Source organism: Mangifera indica, chromosome 18, assembly GCF_011075055.1.
Source record: "Mangifera indica cultivar Alphonso chromosome 18, CATAS_Mindica_2.1, whole genome shotgun sequence".
Lineage (NCBI taxonomy): Eukaryota > Viridiplantae > Streptophyta > Magnoliopsida > Sapindales > Anacardiaceae > Mangifera > Mangifera indica.
This window is the reverse complement of record NC_058154.1, coordinates 2,952,329-2,975,692: the sequence shown is the minus strand read 5'-3', so window position 1 is coordinate 2,975,692 and position 23,364 is coordinate 2,952,329. Positions and strand designations below refer to the sequence as shown.

At 32.4% G+C, this 23,364-nt stretch overlaps 2 protein-coding genes across 3 annotated transcripts; both read right to left on the bottom strand.

The window, feature by feature from the left end:
• Window positions 1-6,885: 6,885 nt before the first annotated feature.
• On the bottom strand, window positions 6,886-9,305 carry LOC123201493. 2 transcript variants are annotated; one of them, XM_044617027.1, is made up of 4 exons: window positions 8,710-9,305; window positions 7,639-7,960; window positions 7,303-7,516; window positions 6,886-7,169 (listed from the first exon to the last, which is right to left on the bottom strand). In XM_044617027.1, the coding sequence occupies exons 1-3, from the start codon at window positions 9,207-9,209 to the stop codon at window positions 7,313-7,315; spliced, it is 1,026 nt and encodes a 341-aa protein (XP_044472962.1). In that variant the 5' UTR covers window positions 9,210-9,305; the 3' UTR covers window positions 6,886-7,169; window positions 7,303-7,312. The 2 variants fall into 2 exon arrangements, with proteins under 2 accessions (XP_044472962.1, XP_044472961.1); XM_044617026.1 differs by having other exon boundaries at window positions 6,886-7,516.
• Window positions 9,306-12,317: 3,012 nt separating this feature from the next.
• Window positions 12,318-17,131, bottom strand: LOC123201492 (probable serine/threonine-protein kinase WNK5). The gene is made up of 5 exons (XM_044617025.1): window positions 16,446-17,131; window positions 14,222-14,487; window positions 13,753-14,134; window positions 13,404-13,668; window positions 12,318-13,330 (listed from the first exon to the last, which is right to left on the bottom strand). The coding sequence occupies exons 1-5, from the start codon at window positions 16,533-16,535 to the stop codon at window positions 12,579-12,581; spliced, it is 1,755 nt and encodes a 584-aa protein (XP_044472960.1). The 5' UTR covers window positions 16,536-17,131; the 3' UTR covers window positions 12,318-12,578.
• Window positions 17,132-23,364: the final 6,233 nt, after the last annotated feature.

Sequence of the window (23,364 nt, the reverse complement as noted above, 5' to 3'; positions counted from 1 at the left end):
TTTATTATATATTAGAGTAAAATTATTATTTGAATAAAATTATTAAAAAATATTTAATTTTATCTCATCTCTTTCTCCCCAATTTTGAAAACTAATCCCTTTATCCCTGCCTAAACTTTTCTAGTTTTAAAAAGTGACTATTTTCTCTCATACTTAGGTTTTTTTTTTTCTCCCCTCTCTTGCAGTTGCTTCGTTGCTTCGTCTTTGGTGACCTCTTTCCACCCAAATCATTGGTCGACTCTCCCTTGTTGTTGGGAGATGAAAGGCGTTGACAAACAGATGAAAGCGAATCTTCATCCTTCATATACCAACAGAGAGAGACAAATGATGAAGATTTTGCAAACTAATCCCTTCACCTTTGCCTAAATTTTTCTAGTTTTGAAAAGTGACTATTTTTCTCTCTCACCTAGGTTTTTTTTTTCTCCTCTCTCTAGCAACTGCTTCATCTCAAGTGACCTCTTCCCACCCAAATTGTTAGCCAACTCTCCCTTGTTGTTGGGAGACAAAAAGGCATCAACAAACAGATGAAGACAAATCTTCATCCTTCATCTGCAGACGGAGAAAGACGAATAGTCCTCATCTCTCTCTATTTGTTGACAAAGAGAGAGGAGGATGAAGATTCATCTTTGTCCATTCATCAACTTTGTCGATGCCTCTTCATCTCTCAACAGCAAGGGAAAACCGACTAATAGTTTGGGTGGGAAGAGGAGGTCACTAGATAGGGAAGAGAAAAAAAACCTAGGGGGGAGGAAATAATTATTTTTTAAAATTAGAAAAGTTTAGGCAGAAGTGAAGGTGTTAGCTTTCAAAATCTGAGAGAATGAATGAGATAAAATTAAATATTTTTATAATATTATTGAAATGCCGATTTTACCTTTATATATAATAAAAATTTTTAACAGAGTTTGGATAGTGGTGAGTATTTGGATTTTTGAACTTCCACAAGTGTGAGTTTTTGAAATGGACTAAAACTTGGGTGGGAATAAGTCCTTTGGTCTTTATTTAATATTTAAGATTCAATTATGATCCTCCAATTTGCAACTAACGACGTAATTCAAAGCAAACAACAACGAAAATAGTAATGTCTTTAAAATAGTTTGGTTTACTTTTTGAAACTCTATATGTCTCTATGGTGTAAATTAGGTATAGTAGCAATATCAATTACAAAAGGAGTTGTCCCCTTTGCATTCTTCTATATAATCTTGTATTTATGAGGATAGATGAAAAGATAATAATGTAAAAACATAATAAAATATGCATAAATCCTAATACATTAAATATAAACATCTGAATGACAATAATATTAGGATACTCGACTGACACATTGAAGAGATCGTGATAATAGTTAAAACTGTCAAAAGTCTTTCTTCTTATTGTTTTTTGATAAAAGGTTTTTTAATCACACTTTAAATCGGTTTGTATGATACGAACAATCTCTTATCACATAATTAGCCGCTTCATTGCCTCCTCGATCTCATATATTTGGCTAAGATGAAGTCTGATTACACAACATGTAGATATAAGAAGTATAAATTCTTGTCAGTAAAAATGTTCGTGTTAGAACTTGTGATTGATCAAAGTAAAAAATAAAACGTCCGACAATATGTATATTTAAATTTGAAATTACAACATTATTATTGAACAATTATTGAAGAGATTTGTTCTCTGTCCCCCCTACTGCTTGTACGAGTATTATATTAACAGCTGAATGCAAACTGAGTGATGTGACTGAAGCTTATAAAATTGTAGGAGGGAAAATGCTTGTTATTTAAAGGCCAATGGACTATTTAACACCCAAGTTTTAGTTCAATATCAAAATACATCCATAACATTTTAAAAATTTAAATGCCTATATATGACTCATCTGCTATTAAACTTTTTTGTTAAATATAAAGATAAAATCATTATTTTATCATTAATATTAAAAATATAAATTTATTTTTTTCTCTCTAAATTTTAAAAATCAACAATTTCATCCATACCTAAAGTTTTCTAACTTTAAAAAGGAAAATCCCCCCCCCCCCCCCCCCCCCCCCCCCTCCCCCTTCCCCTGAACCTAGGGTTTAATTTCAACAGCTCTTTAGTGACCATCTCTGACCACTAGCAATTTCGATTTAAACCCAAAGTCATCACCATCTCTCCCAAGAGCATTTTGTCATCTAGATTAGACGAATCCAAATGATTCATTTGGATTAGATGAATCTAAACGATTCATCTAGATGCCTTTGTCACATCATCCAAATGAAGCGTTTTGGACCAACGGAGGTCTGTGTTGTTGCGTCATCCTGTCGTACCATGCCTGTTCGTTGCAAATAGAGGTTGGATTTCATTGGCTCGACTCAGGATGGTGGTCGGAGTTTCGTCTATGACTTAGGGGTGATAGCATTGTCGTCAATGATCGGAGATGTTGGCCAGAGAGGGAAGAAAATAAACCTTATATTTGGGGGGGGGGGGAATGTTACTTTTCAAAGTTAGAAAACTTTAAACATAGGTGAAATTGTTAGTTTTAAAACCTAGGGGGGAAAATATAATGCATTTTATATTTTTTAATATTAATGATAAAATAACGATTTTACTCTTACCTCTAATACAAAAATTTTAAAAATCAACAATTTTATCCCTACCTAAAGTTTTCTAACTTTAAAAAGGAAAATTCCCACCCCCCCCCCCCCTCCCCTTCCCCGAACCTAGGGTTTAATTTCAACAGCTTTTCAGTGACCATCTCTGACCACTGGCAATTTTCCTTTAAACCCAAAGTCATCACCATCTCTCCCAAGAGCATTTTGTCATCTAGATCAGACGAATCCAAATGATTCATTTGGATCAGATGAATCTAAACGATTCATCTAGATGCCTTTGTCACATCATCCAAATGAAGCGTTCTGGACAAACAGAGGTCTGTGTTATTGTGTCATCCTGTCGTACCATGCTTGTTCATTGCAAATGGAGGTTGGATTTCATTGGCTCGACTCAGGATGGTGGCTGAAGTTTCGTCTATGACTTAGGGGTGATAGCATTGTCGTCAATGATAGAAGATGTTGGCCAGAGAGGGAAGAAAATAAACCTTATATTTGGGGGGGGGGGGGGGGGGAATATTACTTTTCAAAGTTAGAAAACTTTAAACATAGGTGAAATTGTTAGTTTTAAAACCTAGGGGGGAAATATAATGCATTTTATATTTTTTAATATTAATGATAAAATAACGATTTTACCTTTACCTATAATAGAAAAATTTAACAATAATTAGGCTATAGGTGGGTGTTTGAGTTTTTAAACTGTCTCAGATATACTTTTGTGATTAGACTAAAACTTGGGTGGAAAATAGTCCTTTGGCCTAATTTAAATATCATAGCCTACCATTTGGTAGGGAAGACCTTGAGACATAAAATTCTTGTACCCAAAATTATGTCCATCTAGTATAATTTGATATTACTTTCAGATTAGAGTTGTTATCAAGTGCGTTTGATTCGAACAAACTGAGCTTGAGTTGGAGAAGGATCGACACATCGAGTTTGGTTTGAAATCAATACTTTGTTCGTGTCATCGTATCGGAACTCATCTTGTCAACAATTTTTTTCTTCACTCTTCTTCTTTTTGTTTAATATTTTTTTTTCTGACAATTCTTCTTTTCTTATGTTATTGTTTACCAAGTCAACTGAATCAAACTTAAATTGACTATGTTCTAAATTCAAACTAATTTTGAGCTAATCTTTGCTTAGGCTTGATTCTTTTCAATTCGAATCCATCGTAGTGTCATTGTTAGCATCATATTTAAGAAATCTTTTGGATTCAATGAATTTCACAGAAAATTAACAGGAAACTTTTATTTTAGTCAACGTAGGTAACACTTCAGACTGGATCCAGAATTGGGGTGTGATAGAAGCTGCTGTGGCGAGATCTTAGAGGTGTTATTGCTAAAATCAGACGGAAATGAAGAAAGGGTTCTAAGTAAATTTGTACTGTTGGCGAGTCAACGGAAGATTTTATAATGAATCCTGAAGATGCCATGCAAAGAAAATAAATGAAATAAAGACAAGACGAGTAACAAAAATCCGGAGATTCTGGGTATTGTTTCCCGGTTTTGTTTTGGCAATACTCACTTAATGTCTGGCATACTTATTTCTCTCTTCCACTCACATATTTGAATTCACTTAATTAAACAAATTTTGCTTAGGACAAGATATGAACCTAGGTGAATTCGAGCAAATCGAGCTAAAACAATGTTCAGTTCGAGCTTAACTCAAATTTAGAATATATTAAATTACAATTACTAATTATATTATGAATGTAGATATTTTAATCATCGATCAAACCTCTTTATTTTACCTCTATTTTACTTATTTTATGGAGTTGTAGAAACTATAATGTAGCTTGAGCTAATATTTATTGCTATCTTAACCCCATTTGCATAAAATTCATAATTGAATACGTCACTTAATGACAAGAAATCTCATCTAAATCTTCATTTCTCCTTTGTATTTCCCCATTCATTTCTTTTCCGATCTTTACCATTTTCTCAGTATTGAATCACAGATATAGGTTTTGATGAATGGAGTCTTTGAATTCAATGGGATTCGGCGGGAATTCATTAAGAGTTAGGGGAGAGGACAGAAGCAAAAAAAGTAAACTAGTGCACGAGGGGTAGACAAAAATCTTTGGAAATCTAAGCTTATTGGGATTGTGTAATGTACATGGGCGCTATGCAATGCAGTACAATACAAACTATTAATTTCATTTTCATTCTCTCACTCTCATGCATGTGCTGCTGTCTGTCTCTTCTCTTCTTTTGTTTGCACCAAAATGCCATTGCAAAAAATGACCCATTTATGTTTTTTCTGTCCTCTCCTCTCAATTTCGTCGGTATGATCTTACACCACATAATACTTTATCTCAAACTGTTCTTCATTATTTGAATGCAATTTCTCCCACTATCTCAGGATTATAAACGAGTAGTTCAACTTATCTCAAATCAAACTGAAGTTTGAGTTGTTCAAGTTTAAAATGATTTTTGAAAATTAAGCGGCTTAAAATAATTTTTTCGAGTAAACTTGAGTAAGACGTTCCTCTCATGAGTTGAGCTCGTTTAAAGAATTTTCCAACTCTACGAGCTCAAGCTAAACATTACTCGGTTTGACTCAACTCGATTACACCCCTCTTATCTAAGGTTGAACTTGTATCGAACTAGCTCAAACTTGAAAGCTAGTTAGCTCGATTAGGTTTGACTCAAATTTGTTGAACTCGAATTCAATTCAAATTCAAACTAGAAGGTTTGACTTGTTTTTGAAATCAAACTCGAATTAGAGAGAGTTCAACTCAATCCAACTAACTTATCAAGTATATAATTTAATTCGATTTGAACTTAGCTCATGACTCGATTCTAGTTATATTAACCAATTATCAAAACAACATTGTTTTTTTCTCATTATAGATAAAAAGATGTCATTTTGTCAATAAGTTTAGATATCAAACCCTAAATTTGAGTCACGAATTTAAACTATAAATTCAAATCAAATTTAAACCAAACTCAAACTAAGTCATTTTTATTCAAACCGAACTCAAAACACTCTTAATTTTGACATAACAAACTCAAATTGAATTTAAATCGAGTTATTTTTCATTCGATCGAAACTCATAGTTATTTGTGCAAATTGTTTATTCTTAAAAATAATAAAACATTTAATTATATAGTAGCGTATTATTGTAAGTACATAAATTAGTACTTATTGATAATATATATATTTTTATTCAAATTCAAAATCACATAATTATATAATGATATATAAATATTTTACCTTATATACACTTTTTAATGCAAGAAGTAGGGTGAGACCTAACACCTATCGCTACTTCATTGTCAATTAAATATGAAAGACTTGTTGCAAACTTACTATCTGTAGCAACTGCTAGGTTGTGGGGAAGGGAAGCCTAGATATGACTGAAGTGAAATGTGACCATCTTAAGGAAGGTTCACTGCAATCAAACAATTCCAACAAAGGAACACCAACTAAATAATTGACACTTTTTGTTGGCATTCATTACCCCCTTTCAATAACAAGCTTTAGATTCAATTATACATATGAACTCTCTAAAACAAACAATGAAACATCATATTGGTATGAAATAATATGAATAATAATAAGTTAATGTGTATTTGTAATCAGATTCTAGTTGCCAACCCTAAAATCAAGGTGGATATGGGCTAAACCAATCTCGAACAAAGACTAATTCGATTTTGATTGAGTAGATTGATGAATAATATCATTAAAAAAAAAGTTGTCAAACAAGAAGAAGAATCGCACAACCTCTAGTGCAACAACAGCAGTGAGGCATTGATCTCGAATAGAACAATAATCCAAGCCTAAATCGGCTCGTATCACGGCCACCCTAGCCCAAAAGAACTGTTTCACATTCAAGATGGGTCTAACTCTTATCCTCATAAAGGAAGTCCAGGGCCACAATCAAGTAGGTGATATCGGGTTTAATTAAGACAATTATGAACTACATTTAGAAAGGCCCAATTCATTTACATCCTTAACCAGTGATAGACTGGCCCTCAAAAGTGGATAAATTCAAGCAAAATTTTGCGGAATTTAGTTGTGGTATTCAAAGCCAAGTAGAAAAGAATAATACCAATTTTACAGGAATAATATTTTTTTTATACATATATAATTATAATTAGATATTATTTTATTATTAATTCAAAATCACTCAATTATATAATAATACGTTATGTATATGCCTCTTTGTGCATTCAAAAGTGGGTAAATATAGTTATATAGTTTTACAAGTAACAATAAAATTATGATACTTATAATGAATACCAATTAGATTATCAATAATGATGTATCATCATGTGAATGAATGATTTCAAATTACGAAAAAAAGTAATATTCAATCATATAGTAACACATCGTTATTGATATTCAAATTAGTAGTTATTATAAGCGCACATATTATTGCTCCTATAAGTGCTCTTATAAGTAAATACAAGACTATAATAGATGTATAATGTTGCTCATACCATTCAGCAATACAGGAGAGCAAACATTTTATTCCCATCAAGGAGCATTGTATGTTTTTCTAGCTATATTTACATGCAAATCTTTGTAAAACGAACCCTTTTCAACAAAATTCAATTCTCTTCAAAGTTCAAACCATGAGTCCCAAAACTGTACATCAAACCAATAGTGTAAAAGAACTTAACAAAAAAAGTGACAAGATTTTAATCTCCAATTAAGTAAACTAAATCAAGAGCATTATTAAATGATAAGGCAAGAAATTGCGAATGTATGGATTGTGTACCTATAAATTATTAAAATAGAAACTTGAAAATGTTGTATAGTATGAGGGCAATCAGTATCTGATCTGCTAATGAGATTGTCTTGCGAGTTCTGCAAAAATGTTGCTTTATATTTAGAGATGAACATTTGAGCTCTATGGAGAAAGAAGTTTGGGGATCTGTAGGCTGAAAGATATATTCCCCAAGAACACATCTGAATTCCCCTAAGCTGCATTGCTGTCATCAAAAGTGGTAACTTTTTGTATGAAAACACATTGACTAAACTGCAATAATTAATCAGGCAAAAGAGATACACAAAAACCACACTGTGTAGGAGGGAAACAAGACCAATTTCTTACCTCAAGCTGTTTTCCCACAGAGACAACAATAGTGTCTGGACCTGCATTGAAAGATAAGCGAGTTGGCCCTGATTGCATCCAGTATTTACATGTTTTGCTGGGTAGGTGGAGGCTTAAAACATAATCACACAACTTGTTCATCTCATTTGCTGAAGGTGAGCTTTGTGCACTGATGATATCTTGGTTGTACTTGTAAATGCTAAGAGTAGACTGTCTCTCCTGGGATCTTCGACCAGATTGCTTACTCAAGTGTTCTGCAAAAACTTGAGCCAATTGTTCCGCAATGGCATCAAGTCTACTGGCAACATTCTCCATCCTCTCACTGTCAAAGTTTTAGTACATAAATTGTCCAAAATTCAAGAAATATTTCGGCTAACAATGTGATTACGGTATTCTCCCAAAGAACTACAAGCAAACATTACATCCCTATAAAAAGAGCATTGCACTAACAAATTTTATTAATTCATCCATAAAAACCGAATTCATAATGTAAGATTGAATATAACCGTACGTGTATACAAATTTTATTAATTTATTAGTACAGATTAAAATAACAACATATAAACTAGTAACATTATTATTTATTTATTTTTTTTATAATTCAAAATTACTCAATCATATATTGATATATTATATTGTATAAATAAATTATTAAATTAGTAAAATTTATTTGTGCAAACTCTAAGGATAAATGAGTAAAATTTGTTTGTGTATGTATCCTTTCTCGCCGGAGAGCTTTCTTATTATACAGGTAGGAAAAACTAATGCCGCTCGCCTAGGAGCACCTTGTTTCGAGCTGGATCGGCAGAGCTCGCAAGAATGTTTTATGGTGGAATTAGAAATAGACTGATAGGACTTATTACATTATTCTATGATATCGAAATAAGAATTGAAAAAAAACAAGAAAATTCCATCTTAATTCCATACTTCACAAGTGTAAAGACAGACATTGATGAGATGAAGGCCATCCCAGTTAATGCATTTAGAAGCTTTGGAGGATGGCCAAAGGTGCGTGTAATCTCAACAAAGTTAAAGCAAAGCTTAAACGATTGCAGTATTAAGGGAATTTACCTGAAACTCTGAAATAATTCAGCGCCAATATATTCACGTGCCCATTCCATTCTTTCCTTTCCCGAACGAGCCCAGAGAATTTCCTCTTTATTACGATTATGCCGTCGACTACCTTGCTGCCGATTTCCTGTATCTCTTCCCTCCAAAATTCCAAAAATTCGCTCCGCTTCTCTCGCTAATGGCTGTACCTCTTCCTCGGAAATCCCGTGAAATTTGATCCTAAACGCGCCGAGTTCGCGAGCCGATTCCAAGAGCCGATCCATAGAATCGGAATGTCCAGCTACGAGTGATCGCAGATCGATTTCATCTAGAATTTGAAGACGGCTTGTCGTCGAGAGAAAATGCGGCAGATGCGAGTCGAGGTCGGGCATGTGCAAGGAGTTGTCTAGATATTGCGACAGAATCTGATTGGCTGCTGAACGTGATCCTGCGGCCGGCGGAATGGGAGAAGGAGGTGGCGCCTCAACGTTTAAATGACTGTCGCTGCGCATGATAGCCATGAAGGGCGTAGGTTAAGAGAAGTACAGAAAGTTAGTTATAGAGAAGGTAGGGCGTAGTGGGCACGTCTTCTTCGTCGCTAGCTGAATGTTGAAGTCTTCTTCATTGTGCTTTAATGGCCAGAGGAGGTGGAGGCCATGTCAGCTCAAATTTAGATTTTGCCACGTCAGATGATTCTAAATGGGCCTTCAACAGCTGGCCCGATGGACCCCATCTTCAGTCTGTCCGTTTGTTTTCACTGTTACGTGGTTGAATCTCTTACTAATGCCCCATGAAGGGGAATTGGTGTGCATGTATTCTAATTAAGTCTAAACATAGGTTATATCTATAATCTCTAGTTTGAGTTTGCTTTAGTTGATAATAAGTTTGTTCAAGAGATTGTTAAAAACCATTTAATAAAAAAGGAAGGAGTATTGATGAAAATGAAGTAGAAGAATAATTGTCGGAGAGGTCGAAGAACAAGAAACGTCACCAAAGAATTTGTGACAACTCATAAAGCCAAATTGGCTTGAATATACATGGAAAAAGGGTTGGGCCAGCCTACAACCCAACCTTAGCCTCCTATTTTTGACACAATCAATTAAAGTATGACTTGTTATTATAATAGGTCATGTCAGTTTTATGGATTGCCCAAGTTTTGCCGTTGGCCTAAACTTCAGGCCCACTGGTCCACCCACAACTATTTAATTGTTCTAAAAATAAAAAAATAATAATTATTTTTGTTTTACCTGTTATTTCCACTATTTCCTTAATATCTAATAACTTAGTTTTTATTTTGTTTTTCTAATTTTATTAATTATTATTTTTCTCTAAAATACTTTACTAATTAAAAAAATCTATTATGTTCTAAATAAAAAAAAGGTTTAAATGATTTGGACGAGTTCACTTTTGTATGCTTAAACGATAAGAAATGAGTTTGGTGCAAACATTGCATGAAAGATCTTGCGAGAACAAGTAAGAGCTCTTATTTGTTTTTACAAGATCTTTCTTATAGTGTTTATATTGTATCAATTCTCAGTCAATTAAGTTTATAAAAGTAAAGTTGTCCTAATTATTTGAATATCTTTTTGGTTTAGAACATATTAGAGTTTTTTATTACCAAAATATTCTAAAGAAAAATAATAATGAGCAAAATTGAAAAAAACAAAATAAAAACTAAAATTGTTAGACATTAAGGAAATGGTGAAAGTAGTGGATAAAACAAAAATATGATAAGTGACATTGTTTAATGATCACACATGCGAGTTTCTCAGTTTTTTTATTGGCAAAACATATGAGTAATAGTTATCTCAACTCAAGTGTCGAATAAGCCAAGAAGATATAGTTAGAAAAAAAGTCCCAATGTGGCATCATTGATAAAATGAAGAGTTTTCTTAAATTACAATACAATAATAAGTAATAGAAAATGATTTTATATTATTTAAAAATATATATAAAATGTGATTTAGAAGATAGATCTGTCATTTAAAATCCTCGATTATATTAATTTGAAAATAAATAAAATAAGTAAAATTTAATAATTAATTTTAAAAAATAATTTGTTAATAAAAAACCAGGCTGACCCGCTACAAGACCTGTGGGCTAGCTCGTTAAGTCCTAACACAACATGATCCTCTAAAGAGAGGGTTGTGCCGTGGGCCTTAGTGTTTACATGGGTTGGCTTGCTATTATGTGGGCCTAGGCCTGACATGACACATAGGTATGATACAGGGGGAGATTTTTCTCCATAGGGACGAGGAAGAGATAGAAAGAGGGTTTTTCTTTGTGAGGAGGGGACGGAGAATTATTTTCATCCCCATAGCGGGAATAGATCAGGGACAGAAATGAATATCCTATATGGGGACAGGGACGAGGATCGAGATCCTCTCCCTGCCCTTCCTCGTTGCCATCCCTAATTGAACTCAAGCTGAAGTGATCCACCCCTAGATGAAAGAATTGAAATGGTTCTTCATTTAAGCCACGGTTGATGGATTTTGACCAAAGTTTTTCTTTTGCAATATTATTATGTTAACCCAAAGAAATTTGAGGACTCAATACACATATTATGGGGTTTAGGAAGGTGTGTAGGAAGGGAAATGATACAATGATTGTTACGATATCAAATATAAGGTATAAAACTTGACCTTTATATCAAAAAGCATGGACTTCTAGTATAGATAGATCAGGGACAGAAATGAATATCCTATATGGGGACAGGGACGAGGATCGAGATCCTCTCCCTGCCCTTCCTCGTTGCCATCCCTAATTGAACTCAAGCTGAAGTGATCCACCCCTAGATGAAAGAATTGAAATGGTTCTTCATTTAAGCCACGGTTGATGGATTTTGACCAAAGTTTTTCTTTTGCAATATTATTATGTTAACCCAAAGAAATTTGAGGACTCAATACACATATTATGGGGTTTAGGAAGGTGTGTAGGAAGGGAAATGATACAATGATTGTTACGATATCAAATATAAGGTATAAAACTTGACCTTTATATAAAAAAGCATGGACTTCTAGTATAGGGTTTATAGGATTTTCAACTTTACAATTTCAATCATTAGTGTTTGGATTGTGCTTCACTCGTTGTATTATTTGGTACAGCTACAAAGTATGATGGTATGTTGTAATTGATTTTTTATACCAAAACGAGAGTCCAAAAAAAAAAAAGGCAGATATAGGAGGCTGGCATGGAACATCCTTCTAAGCTTTTGAGTAGTCGGATGTTGGTAGATAGAATGACAATGCTGTAGCTCATGCCCAATTTTTTGTTTTTCACTTTCCACTGAGGTCTCAGTTTATAAAAGAACCCTACTCTCTTATTTCTCACAAAATAATTTAATTTTTTTCCCACTACATTACTACTCTCATTTTAACAGTGACAATGTGTGCAAACATACGTGATATCAAATTAAAAATGAAATACCATTCAGTTATATAATAAGTTACCCATATTTATATCTAAGGTTAATTCTTATAGCCTTACTAGATTTACTCCCGAATGTGTTGATGTGACTATTTATTCCACTGTAGAATTGCATACTTTGCTATTTGTTCAATCAATAATGCCTTGGTTTTAGAACTGAAGAAATATAAATGGAAGAAGAAACAAATTCCGGTCTATCCATATTCACAGAAGGAGACGCCACTTTATTACAAGTTTACAAACTTTTCACAGTAGGAGACATGGACATGTCTCTGCATATTCAAGTCTCACAAGGTTCACACATACTTATACGAAGTTTACACAAGACAATGCTTAATAAACACACCAGAAAGCACTGAAAAATTAACATTATTAAACAAGAGATTAGGGGGGTAATTAACTTTAATCCCACTCCCAAATCTCAGCTTTTTCATTGTAATTATCATTCTTCTTGCACTGGAAGATCATCTCCCATACAACCCATCTCCATTATTGCCACTATTTCCAGGCTCATGATAACCGATGTTCTCAATGGCTCCAACAGTCTTAAACAAGCGCCTCTTGTTAATCACCTCCACCAGTGAGCGGTGCAAAAGTTGGCTGCGTATATCCACCATTGAACCAATCCTCGACAGCTTCCTTTGATGGATACTGGAGCTACAAGCTCTCCACGAATTTACTTTTTCATAGCACTGTTTATGGCTTGATGTGGGGCAAAATCTTGTTGACTTGTTGGTCCTTGCAATGCGGAGAGGCTCACTTGAATCAAAATCATCTTCATTGCTCGAGCAGTAATCCAAGTTTGAGCACTTTAAGGAGTTAATGGAGCCATTAGAACTTGCATCATCGTTATTCAGTAAGTCTTCACATTGTTGAAGCCATTTGTAAGCAGAAGATATGAAATCCGGTAGAGAAGCATGTGAGGAGGAATAAGAAGAGTTGGAATAGAAAGGATGTTGGCCATGAATTACTGCATCATCATCATCATCATCCTCTTCTTCTTCTTCATAGTTGAAGCTATGCTGATGATGGAATTTAGGTGAGCCACAATACTCCTTCCAATTTGGAACCAAAGAAGATATCTCTTCCTCAATCATTTCAGCAATTTCAAGTGGTTCCCAATCAATTATCTCCAATTCTTTAACCATCTCCAATGCAACATCAGTTGCTGTGTCATTGAATATATCAAAGTGAAAGTATATGTTCCTCCTATGACCTGTAAACATTGAAATTATTAGCTTACTGCAGTTTCAAGTCCAATTTGAAGATAGGGTGAGTTAATGTAGTACCATTTTCGTCTGAAATTTTTACTTTGAGAAAAATGGTGTCATCTTCAGGATTCATGGTGCCAGTGATGGTCATATTTGTAGTCCTAGTTGAATCTGGAGCCACAAAAGATGACATTGGCTCCACAAGTCCATCACAAGATGCTAGAAATGGGTCAAGCAAGAGCTCTTTAGCTGGCAATCTCTTTGAAACATTCTCCAAACATTTCCCCACAAAGTGCCGGGCCTCTTCATCTTCAATTCTGTAAAATGCTTCCGGCAGCTTTCCCTGGAGATTAATTGAGCAATTAATGAACAGATTCATCGTCAGGTTTCCATAATAATAATGCTGTGAAACATTAAGTTCAATTACCGAAGTCACTTTCTTGTAAATTTGTGCTGGGTTGGAGCACTCGCTATAAGGAAACTCAGATGTAAGCATCTCCAGCATACACATGCCAAAGGAGTAAATATCTACCAACTCGTTATAATCTTCTTCGTACAATTCTGGCGCCATAAATTCCGGTGTACCTATAACACTGTGGGCGTTTTGAGAGCCACGGAGAATAGCTGCCAAGCCAAGATCACCAATTTTAACCTGCCCCAGATGGCCATTGACAAAGATGTTATCACACTTGAGGTCTCTATGTATCACAGGCGGGTCAAGGCCATGCAGATAAGCAAGAGCACCAAGAATTTGACGAGCCCAGTTTTTGACAGCTCGAATGTCGACTTTCCGGTACTTGTTTCTGTACCTGTATATATCAACCACACAGAGCTCAGAGAAATGTTATATCTTTGAATGAAGTTTGATGTTGTGTAGGTTGAGGAGGAGTTATTACTCTCTAAGGGTGCCGGACGTGAGCATTTCAGTGATGAAATTGAAGGTTCTTCGATCCACGTCGATCCAGGATGTGTAAAAGCGGATGATTGAGTGGTGATTGAGGTTCTTGAGGAGGTGAACTTCACAATAGAGGCGCTGTAATTCCTCTGGTGAACGGAATACTTCATTGAGTTTCACTTGATTCCAAGCTACTTCCATTCCCAAGACTTTATCAAAGGCTTTGTACACTGTCTTCATCGCTCCTTTCCCAAGAACTTCCCTAAGCTGTGAATCACGAAGATCACCTTCATTACATTACATCTCTAACTTCTAACTTGCATTATTCGTAATCAGGCATGAATATTTTCAAGCTACTTTATTTAATTAATTAGCCTGTTTATACGCGAATTGGACACACCTAAGGGTGGTTAAGAGGAATGGATTGAATTTACAGCTGAGCTCAAACAAGTCAATTTCAATGCGGAGTTTAAATTTTAACTCAAATGAGTTCAAATGTAATGTTATACCTTCAGTACAAGTTGGAACCAATTCCAGACTTAAATCAAATCAAATCCACCTACAGATATGCTTTTTCTCGGTATTAGCAAGACATTAGTTGGTAGACAGATGTGGCCAATAAAACTGGGCTAATAGGGCCTGGACCGAAACCATCTTGGGTCTCCAGGGCCCAGTCTAAAGAATGTTCTGAGCTCTCAGGAACCGGGTCCTTGGAGGTAGAAGCTAGGATCGAACCAACTTAGACCTATCCCCATTGAAACCTGTCTAGGCTTCTGGGCCCGAACTTTTTGCCCACCTTTAGGCTCAGGCCCCAGGACCCGAATTTTAGCCCACCACTAGTGGCTAACGTGTAAAGGCAAAAATCGTTTCAACTTTTAGGTGAAGAAACATTTAAAAAAAAAGAAAAGAAGAAAACAGTATTATCATGGCAGTCCATAAAAACAGCTCAAGTGTAGTCATGTCAGCTAAGAATTTATGGCTATTTTAAAGAACTTGTATATGAGCTATCAGCTTGAATATTCGTTTTCTGCAAAATACTCAATTCACTATCAAAGAAAAAGTTGCATTATTTAGACGTCGAAATAGTGTGGAAAATACCAAGAAAGTGTCTTCAAGAACAGCTAGGCGGCGCCATCCTAGATTATTCTCAATTTACTACCAACTTTTGTATAAAGTAAAGAAACATGGACCATAATTTATAGTTTTTTCCACTACTTATTGCAAAAAAAAAAAAAAAAATTACAGGTGTTAGTACTGAAAAATTTTCTAAGGTGAGCTAACATAATTATGTTTTTTGTTTAATAAAATCTGTTAAATGATATTCTAATGAGAATTTATGAATATGTTTATGTGATGAATAAGGATAGTTTAATACATGGGTTCTGATCTTGTTGGATAGTTTAGTGTGATTTTCAAAGTTATTGGACCTCTGATTAGAGTTAGATTCAAATCGAATTGAGTTTGAATTCACTTCAATAGAGTCAAGTTCGAGCTTATCGAACTCATTTCAAAGGTGTTTGAATTCAATTTGTTTAAAATGAGTCAAATTTGCATATAAACTTAAATTAAACTTTGAGTTTGACTTAATAATAAAACGATACCATTTTAATGTGTATTGATCCAAACGACATCATTTTAATTAATTCGTATTGAATTTTTTAAACTCACAAGCTTTATAAACTGAGCACCCTTAAAACTCGAGCTTGACCTCGCTTCAGTCCAACCAAAATTTACAAACGAGGTTACTGTGATAACCTAGCATATTTCACAAATTATGATTTGGGTGGACGATTGATTGTGAATTTTAAAGTTATTGAATTTTTTATGAGGGGGTCCAAGAATCTTGTATATTTGGCTATTTTTTCTCTTCAAAATCTAACACAACAGTTAACCCTTAAGAAGAAGAAGAAGAAGACCGGTGTCACTACATTCAGACAAATTTCAAGAGTTTTATAGATTCAAAGATATGATTTAATCATATAAAATATATGAAGCTTAATTTTAATTTAGTATTTATAATATATGTGATGATATTGCTTCTCAGATTTCATGTACCCATTAATATAACAACTAAAACTAGAATCAGTGAGCTAAAACTAGCATGCATTAATAAAAGTTTGTACTGGATGCAATGAAGAACCCTAAATAAGAAACAGAAATGAAACTAAAAGTTATTTTAAAAAAAAAACCAGATTCATATAAGAAAAAAAGAAAAAGAAACTTACACGTCCATAGCGACCAGATGGGTCTGTTTCAACGTATGGAAGAATCTGAGGCGTCTTGGCTCCATCAATGCAAACCAAACGTGGACTCATGTTAATGACTGAGAAATCAAAGACCCTTCACCGGAAAATTTTCAGAGCTTATTTTTATGTAAAAATATGTAGCACTATAATTTCTAATATTATTTAATTCAACAGTAAGTAAAAAGAAAGAGAAGAGAATTATAAAAGCAATGGCTTGATGATCCGCGGCTTTCCTTCATGGTTTTCATAAGAAAAGACTCCGAATAACAGCCAAAACATCCTTGAATAATCGACACAAAGCATCATCCAAGCCATTTCCGCAACTGCTCGTGAATAATACTTGTAGTCTTCGACAACCATCTGGCTTAAAAGACCAAAAACTAAAAAAGATTCTTGAAAAAGCTAGCAGAAAAAAGAGTGTGAGTGATAGAGAGAGAGAGAGAGAGAGAGAGTCTTGAGGATTGAAGAAGATGATTCAACTGGGTTGCTGCGAAACTTGAAGAATCTATGGCTACGCTTGGACAGCACCATTTGTGGAGAAGCTTTTGATGGAGAATTAATGTAAGGAGAAAATCAGAAGGGTTGGCTTAGATTTTGAGTAGCTTGGAGAGATTGAGAGAAGAGAGACAATAAAGCAGTGGAGAACTTATGATAAAGCAAGAAGAGGTGGAGGTTGTTGATAAACAATAATAAATTGTGAAAAGAAATCAGATACATGCGGCCCTCGTTACAAAATTATGGTGACGCAGTTTGATGAGGTCGATAAAGAATTAATTAGATTAGGGTTGTTAATTGGGTTTAAGTTTTATTAATATGAAATTATTTGGTATATTGGGAAGGGTGTATCTGATTGTGATGTATCATGTACAGGTGTACGTGGGTGTGGTTGGGTGAGCATTGGCGGTCATGACAGACTTCAATTCCGCTCTTCATTCCAATGAATCATGAAATTTACAAACTATTTGGTTCCAATGAATTCATGTTAAACTTGTCTTATCAGGGTCTGTTTGGTTTCAAGAATGAGAGACATGATTCATTTTATATTAGCCACAGGATTTATTCTTATCCAAAGTAGGTTGTTTTTAAAATTTTTTTTTTTTATATTTAAAAATCTCAAATATTTATTTATAGATGGTTAAAATTAACAAAATTTTATCCCTTTAAAATTTTATCTTTTTTTATCCTCTTAAATTCTAAAAAATAACAATCTCCCATTTTAGACCAAAATTTAAAAAGTAATAATTCCTCCCAAGGTATTTTTTCATTATTTGATGACATCTCTTTTCTCTTCCTCCGACAGTGGCTCCCTCACCATCTCTCCCTCCTCCCGATAGTTCTAAATCCAACAGGAAAGACGAAACATCATCTTTCTCAACAAAAATTAGATCTCTCGTTAGATCTCATCTTCATCTTCCTGACAAAGTTAGAAGTGTTTTCCAATGTCAATAGACGTCATCCAAGCTTTTAAATGAGAGAAGCTTAGCCGCCAGAGCAAGAGAAGGCGTTGGGAGATATTCGTGGCTGGCGATGACGTTGGAGATTTGAAAACTAAACCCTAGGGGGAAAATGTAATTTTTTCAAACTTGGCTTAGGGGGAAACTTTTAATTTTAAGGTTTAAGAAAAAAAAGGAGATTACATTTTAATTTATTTTTAATATTACAGATAAAATGATAATTTTACCCTTAAAACTGTTAACTTTAACAATTTATGAGTCGGTGTTTGAGATTTTAAAAAATAAGAAGAGGAAACTTGAGAAAACAACATACTTTGGGTGAGAATAAGTCCTTTGGCCTTTATATTATTTTGTTTAATTTGTTTATAATAATATTTTATTATCAATATAAGACCCAAATCATATGCGAGTAATTTGATTATTATATATAAAATTATCAAAAAAATATTAATTTAGATAGGATTATATTTTTATTTAATAAATTTTGTTTAATATATTAAAATGTTTAAATAAAATAATATTTTAATATTTTTTATTATTACTAATCAAATACAATAATTATTTATACATATTAATTTATTTTGTACGTATTATTAATATAACTCATTGATATATGAGAAAATATATTTTTTTAATAATCTTTAAGTTTAGTAATAAAAGATTCTAGAAACCAATTTTTGTGTTAATCTTATAGTTTTGATGATAAAAAATTTTTCAAACCAAATGAATGCTTTAAATCCACACACAAAGACAATTTATAAATATTAATTTTGTATTGTTATCTTTTAAATTTCATAATATGTGTTATATGGTAAAATTTTCACTTGATTAAGCTTACGAAACGACATCAATAAAATAACAAATTAGAGAAAAATTGACCAGCTCATCTTTAACACAATTAAGCACGCAGATAAAACACTTTTTCAAAGTCAGCAACCTTCTAAATTATATTTTCCCTTATTTTGTATCTATTATAATTTTTTATCAAAACGAGATTAAACAATTATCCTATCTCCATATGATACAAAATAGGAAAATAATGTAACAGATAATCCTATAACTTTATCTCTTTATCTTATAAATATAAATAAATATTTATATGAAAGGGAGATGAGTATAACACAAAACTCTCACTAGATATCATCAATCTTTTAGTTTTGATGATAAAAAATTTCTCCGAACCAAAATGTACTCTTTATATTCACGTATAAAGATAATTTACAAATAAATATTAATTTTCTGTTATTATCTTTTAAACTTCATAATAGGTGTTATAAGGTGAAATCCTCATTTGATTAAACTCAAGAAATGATACCAACAAAATAACAAACTAGAGGAAAAAAAGATCAACACATCTTCAATACAGCTAAGCATGTAGATAAAACACTTTGTTGGAGACAATGATCTTCTAAATTATATTTTGCCTTATTTTGTGTCTATATAAGTAAACAATAACTTAAATCTGGATCAAATAATTATTTTATCTCCTCATGATACGAAATAAGAAAAGGCCAAAGAACTTATTCCCACCCAAAGTTTATTGCATTCCTAAATTAGTAACTATTAACTGTTGAAAATCAAAACATTCATTTGTAGATTGTTAAAATTAATGGAGTAAGTTAATATTATCTCTTTCCTTCATAGGTTTAGAAAACTAATAATTTTCCTTTAAGATAAAATTTTGAAATATTACATTTTTCCCTAAGGTCTCTTTTTTTTTTTCTCCCTCCCTTTCTAGTGATGTCACTAGCCAACTTCTCTCTCCTTCCCTTTTTTCGATGTCGAAAATTGGACAAAGAATGTTTTCATCATTGGATGAAGAGGATGTCTTCAATCAAAGATGAAGACGATGTCTTCTTCCAATTTTCAACACTGGAAAAGGGAAGGGAAAGAGAAGTTGGCCGGTGATGGCGCAAAAAAAGGGAGTAAGAAAAATAAAGAAACCAGGGGGGGGGGGGGGAATTTAACATTTCAAAGCTTAATCCTAAGGGAAAATTGTTAGTTTTCTAAATTTAGGAGTGAAATGGATATTGTTTTCTTATTTTTAATATATTACTAGTTAAATGACGATTTTATTCTTGAAATTTAATCGGTTCTATTAATTTTAATCGTCTATGAGTAAATGTTTAAGTTTTCCATAATTAACAAGTACCAATTTAAAAATGCAAGAAACTTTGGGTGGGCATAAGTCCTTTGGCAATAGGAAAATAAAGAAAAGGATAATACTATGACCCTTCCTCTTCATCTTATAAATAAAAAGAAAAATTTAGATGAATAGGAGATGAGAGTAACACAAAACTCTCACTAGATATCTCTAGATAACTACATCCCCATCAAAATATTTATTTTGTAAACATTATTAACACTTTGTCGAAACATTTTCATAGAGATAAATACAATAATCATCGACATAGGCTCACAAACAATGGGTTGAAATATGTTAAAAACTTGTTTGTATCTCATTCATTTATAATCAGTATAAAGAATTGAAATATTACCGCATAATTCCAATTATTTTTATCATAACTTATTCTACGCAAGACTCTACATTATGTATTTCTTGTTGGTAACGAAAATACGCATTAAACATAAGTTAATAAGAAATAATTGGTTGTCCAAACTTAAACGTTAATCTTTTAAATTCAAATATAAAACAATTTTCCAAAAATTTATACTTGAACCAATTTTGACAATAATGAGTATACACCCAAGTAAAAAAATATTCAAGAAAGACTGCTTCAATCCTTTAAATCAAACTAAATTTGAGCTAGGAGGTGTTCAACTTAATTTGATTGAAATAAATCGCTCGAATCCTTAATTTAAATTCGTGGCTGGAGTTCAATTTGAATCCGTGGTTCAAATTCGTAGTTTGAGTTTGTGATTTATTTACAAAATAATATTGTTTTGCCTATTTTGGGTAAAAAGACATTATTTTAGTCAATGAGTTATGAACTCAAATCATAAATTCGAGTTACAAATTTAACCTATGAATTTAAACTAAACTCAAACTAAATTGAACCTGACCATTATTTATTCAAATTGAACTATTACTACTCTTAATTTTGGCTCAATGAACTCAAACTAAATATTTTTTTATTTGAGCTAAAGTCAAAAAGGTGTTTAAACTCAATTCGGTTTGTTTTCACCTCAAATGGTAATATTTTATTATTAAAATGACATCGCATGTAATATACATGTAGTTTGACTACCAAATTCTCTTTAGATATTTAAAAATTACTAAAGTAAAATTAATTTTGCTACAATTTGACATCTACTTAATAAATTTAGTTTAACATATTAAAAATATTTAAATAAAATAATATTTTTTTATTTTTTTATTAATATCAATAAAATATAATAATTATTTATATATACCAATTTATCTAATGCATTATTAATTTATATTTATTAATCTATAAAGTAATTTATTTTTAAGATAATTTTTAAGTTTAATCAAACATATAATGCAATCTTTGTAATAATATTTTAGTTTTGATAATAAAATATTTTTCCAACCAAACACACTTAAAAGATTTTTGTTTATTAATTTTCTATCGTTATCTTTCAAACTTCGTTATAGTTGTTATATGGTAAAACTTTTATTTGATTAAATTTACGAAATGATACCTGATAAAATAACAACTACAGGAAAAATGACCAACACATCTTCAGTACAGCTTAGGATGTGGATAAAAAAACTTTGCCAAAGACAACAACCTTCTAAATTATATTTTGTGTTATTTTGTGCCTACATAGAAAAACAATAATTCTTTACTACATCTGAGTAAGATAATTATTCTATCTCCATATAAAATATGAATTTAAGATAACTGATAATACTATAACTCTATCTCTTCATCGGATAAATATAAAGAATCGTTTAAAGGAAATAGAGATGTAAGGAACACAAAACTATCACTAGAGATCTCTAAATAACTATATTTTCGACATAATATTTCTTTTGTAAATACTGTTAATACTCCGCTGAAACACTTTTCTAGAGTTAAATGCAATAACCTTTGACATAGACTCCTGAATAGCAAGTCGAAATATATTAAAAACTCTCTTGTATCTCAATTGTCTTATTCTTATTTGTAATCAATATAATGAATTAAAATATTATCTGTAGTTCCAATCGTTATTATCATAACCTATTTTATGCAAGACTCCACGTTACATATATCTAGTTTGTGATGTAAAAACGCATCAAACATTAAATAATAAGAAATAATTACTTGTCCAAACTTAAAAGTTAATCTTTTAAAATCGAATATAAAACAATATTTTGAAAAATCATAGTCAAACAAATATCGACAACAATGTGCACATATAGGTTACATCTATTAATACTACGAACTTTACCTGAATATAAAATATTCAAGAAAGGTTGCCAAAGTTGGAAGGTAAGGTAAGGTGACTATAATAAAATAGAAGAGCAAATTATTGATAATGGGAGCTTCTGTAGATGAACAATTTACTTGAATATTAAAATTGGTCACAAAGATAGTGGTCCAGATGCAAACTTTGATTTCATTTTTGACAAATGAAGAATATGAGAAGAGTTTGAGTTCTCCTGCTAACTGAGAAGTTGATTGGAAGCTGAGAAAACTACAACCTTTCCTATTCAATGAGACTGTTTGTTAAAAGAAAGAAAGAAAGAAAGAGAATCCCCACTATCTATTTTATTCTTATCTTCTTTCTTTTGTCGATAGGTGAGGAGAGTGAGGCCTCTCATTGACGTTCTTTATTTTGTCACAATATGAGAATTATAAATAAAAGAGTTGACAATTTAATGTTTTTTATTAAGCTGCCCGATTGATAGGGGAAAGTGATGCCTATTCAAGATTTTCTTTTTTTTTGGTTTATTTCATTATCATCTAAACTAAGAATAAATTCAATTCGAATAGCTCAAATTCAATCATTGTTCAATTTGAATAAATTGAATTTGAATTAAAAACAATTTTAATTCGTGAAACTCAAACTTAGTTTGTTTTTAACTATGGTGTTAGAACTTTTCTCGTTAATGATTCTTTTTTTTTTTGTATTGAATTTTTTTTTTATTGATGAAAGTATTCACCAACTTAACTAAGTAACTAGAGCTTGAACTAACCATTCTAGATTTGTCATTTAAGTTAAACTCAAATTAATACTTATTTGAGTTTAATTTAAATTGAATTCATCCCTATTAATTTAAATAGGACCGAGGGCAAATTTCTATTTCTACATCAATGCAACGACCCTATAAATAATACCCAATAAATATGGGTACAAAGCTTACATAGCTTTACCCAGACCTAAGCTGCCTGTGCCGAGAGCCTGCAGAGAAGGCCTAGAAGCCAGCATGAAATCAAAAAATTATAGAGTATTTAAAAAAAAAACTAAAAAATATATAAAATTTTAAATTTTGACATATTGACCCACCAATTAACCCACGGAAGCACGAC

Coding starts and splice junctions, on each gene's coding strand:
- LOC123201493 (XM_044617026.1), bottom strand. CDS start 9,209: ATGGCTATCATGCGCAGCGACAGTCATTTAAACGTTGAGGCGCCACCT. Junction 7,961..8,709: donor GAATTATTTCAGAGTTTCAG/GTAAATTCCCTT, acceptor AAACTTTGACAG/TGAGAGGATGGAGAATGTTG. Junction 7,517..7,638: donor CTGTGGGAAAACAGCTTGAG/GTAAGAAATTGG, acceptor TTTTGATGACAG/CAATGCAGCTTAGGGGAATT.
- LOC123201492 (XM_044617025.1), bottom strand. CDS start 16,535: ATGAGTCCACGTTTGGTTTGCATTGATGGAGCCAAGACGCCTCAGATT. Junction 14,488..16,445: donor CATCTGGTCGCTATGGACGT/GTAAGTTTCTTT, acceptor CGTGATTCACAG/CTTAGGGAAGTTCTTGGGAA. Junction 13,331..13,403: donor AAAAATTTCAGACGAAAATG/GTACTACATTAA, acceptor CAATGTTTACAG/GTCATAGGAGGAACATATAC.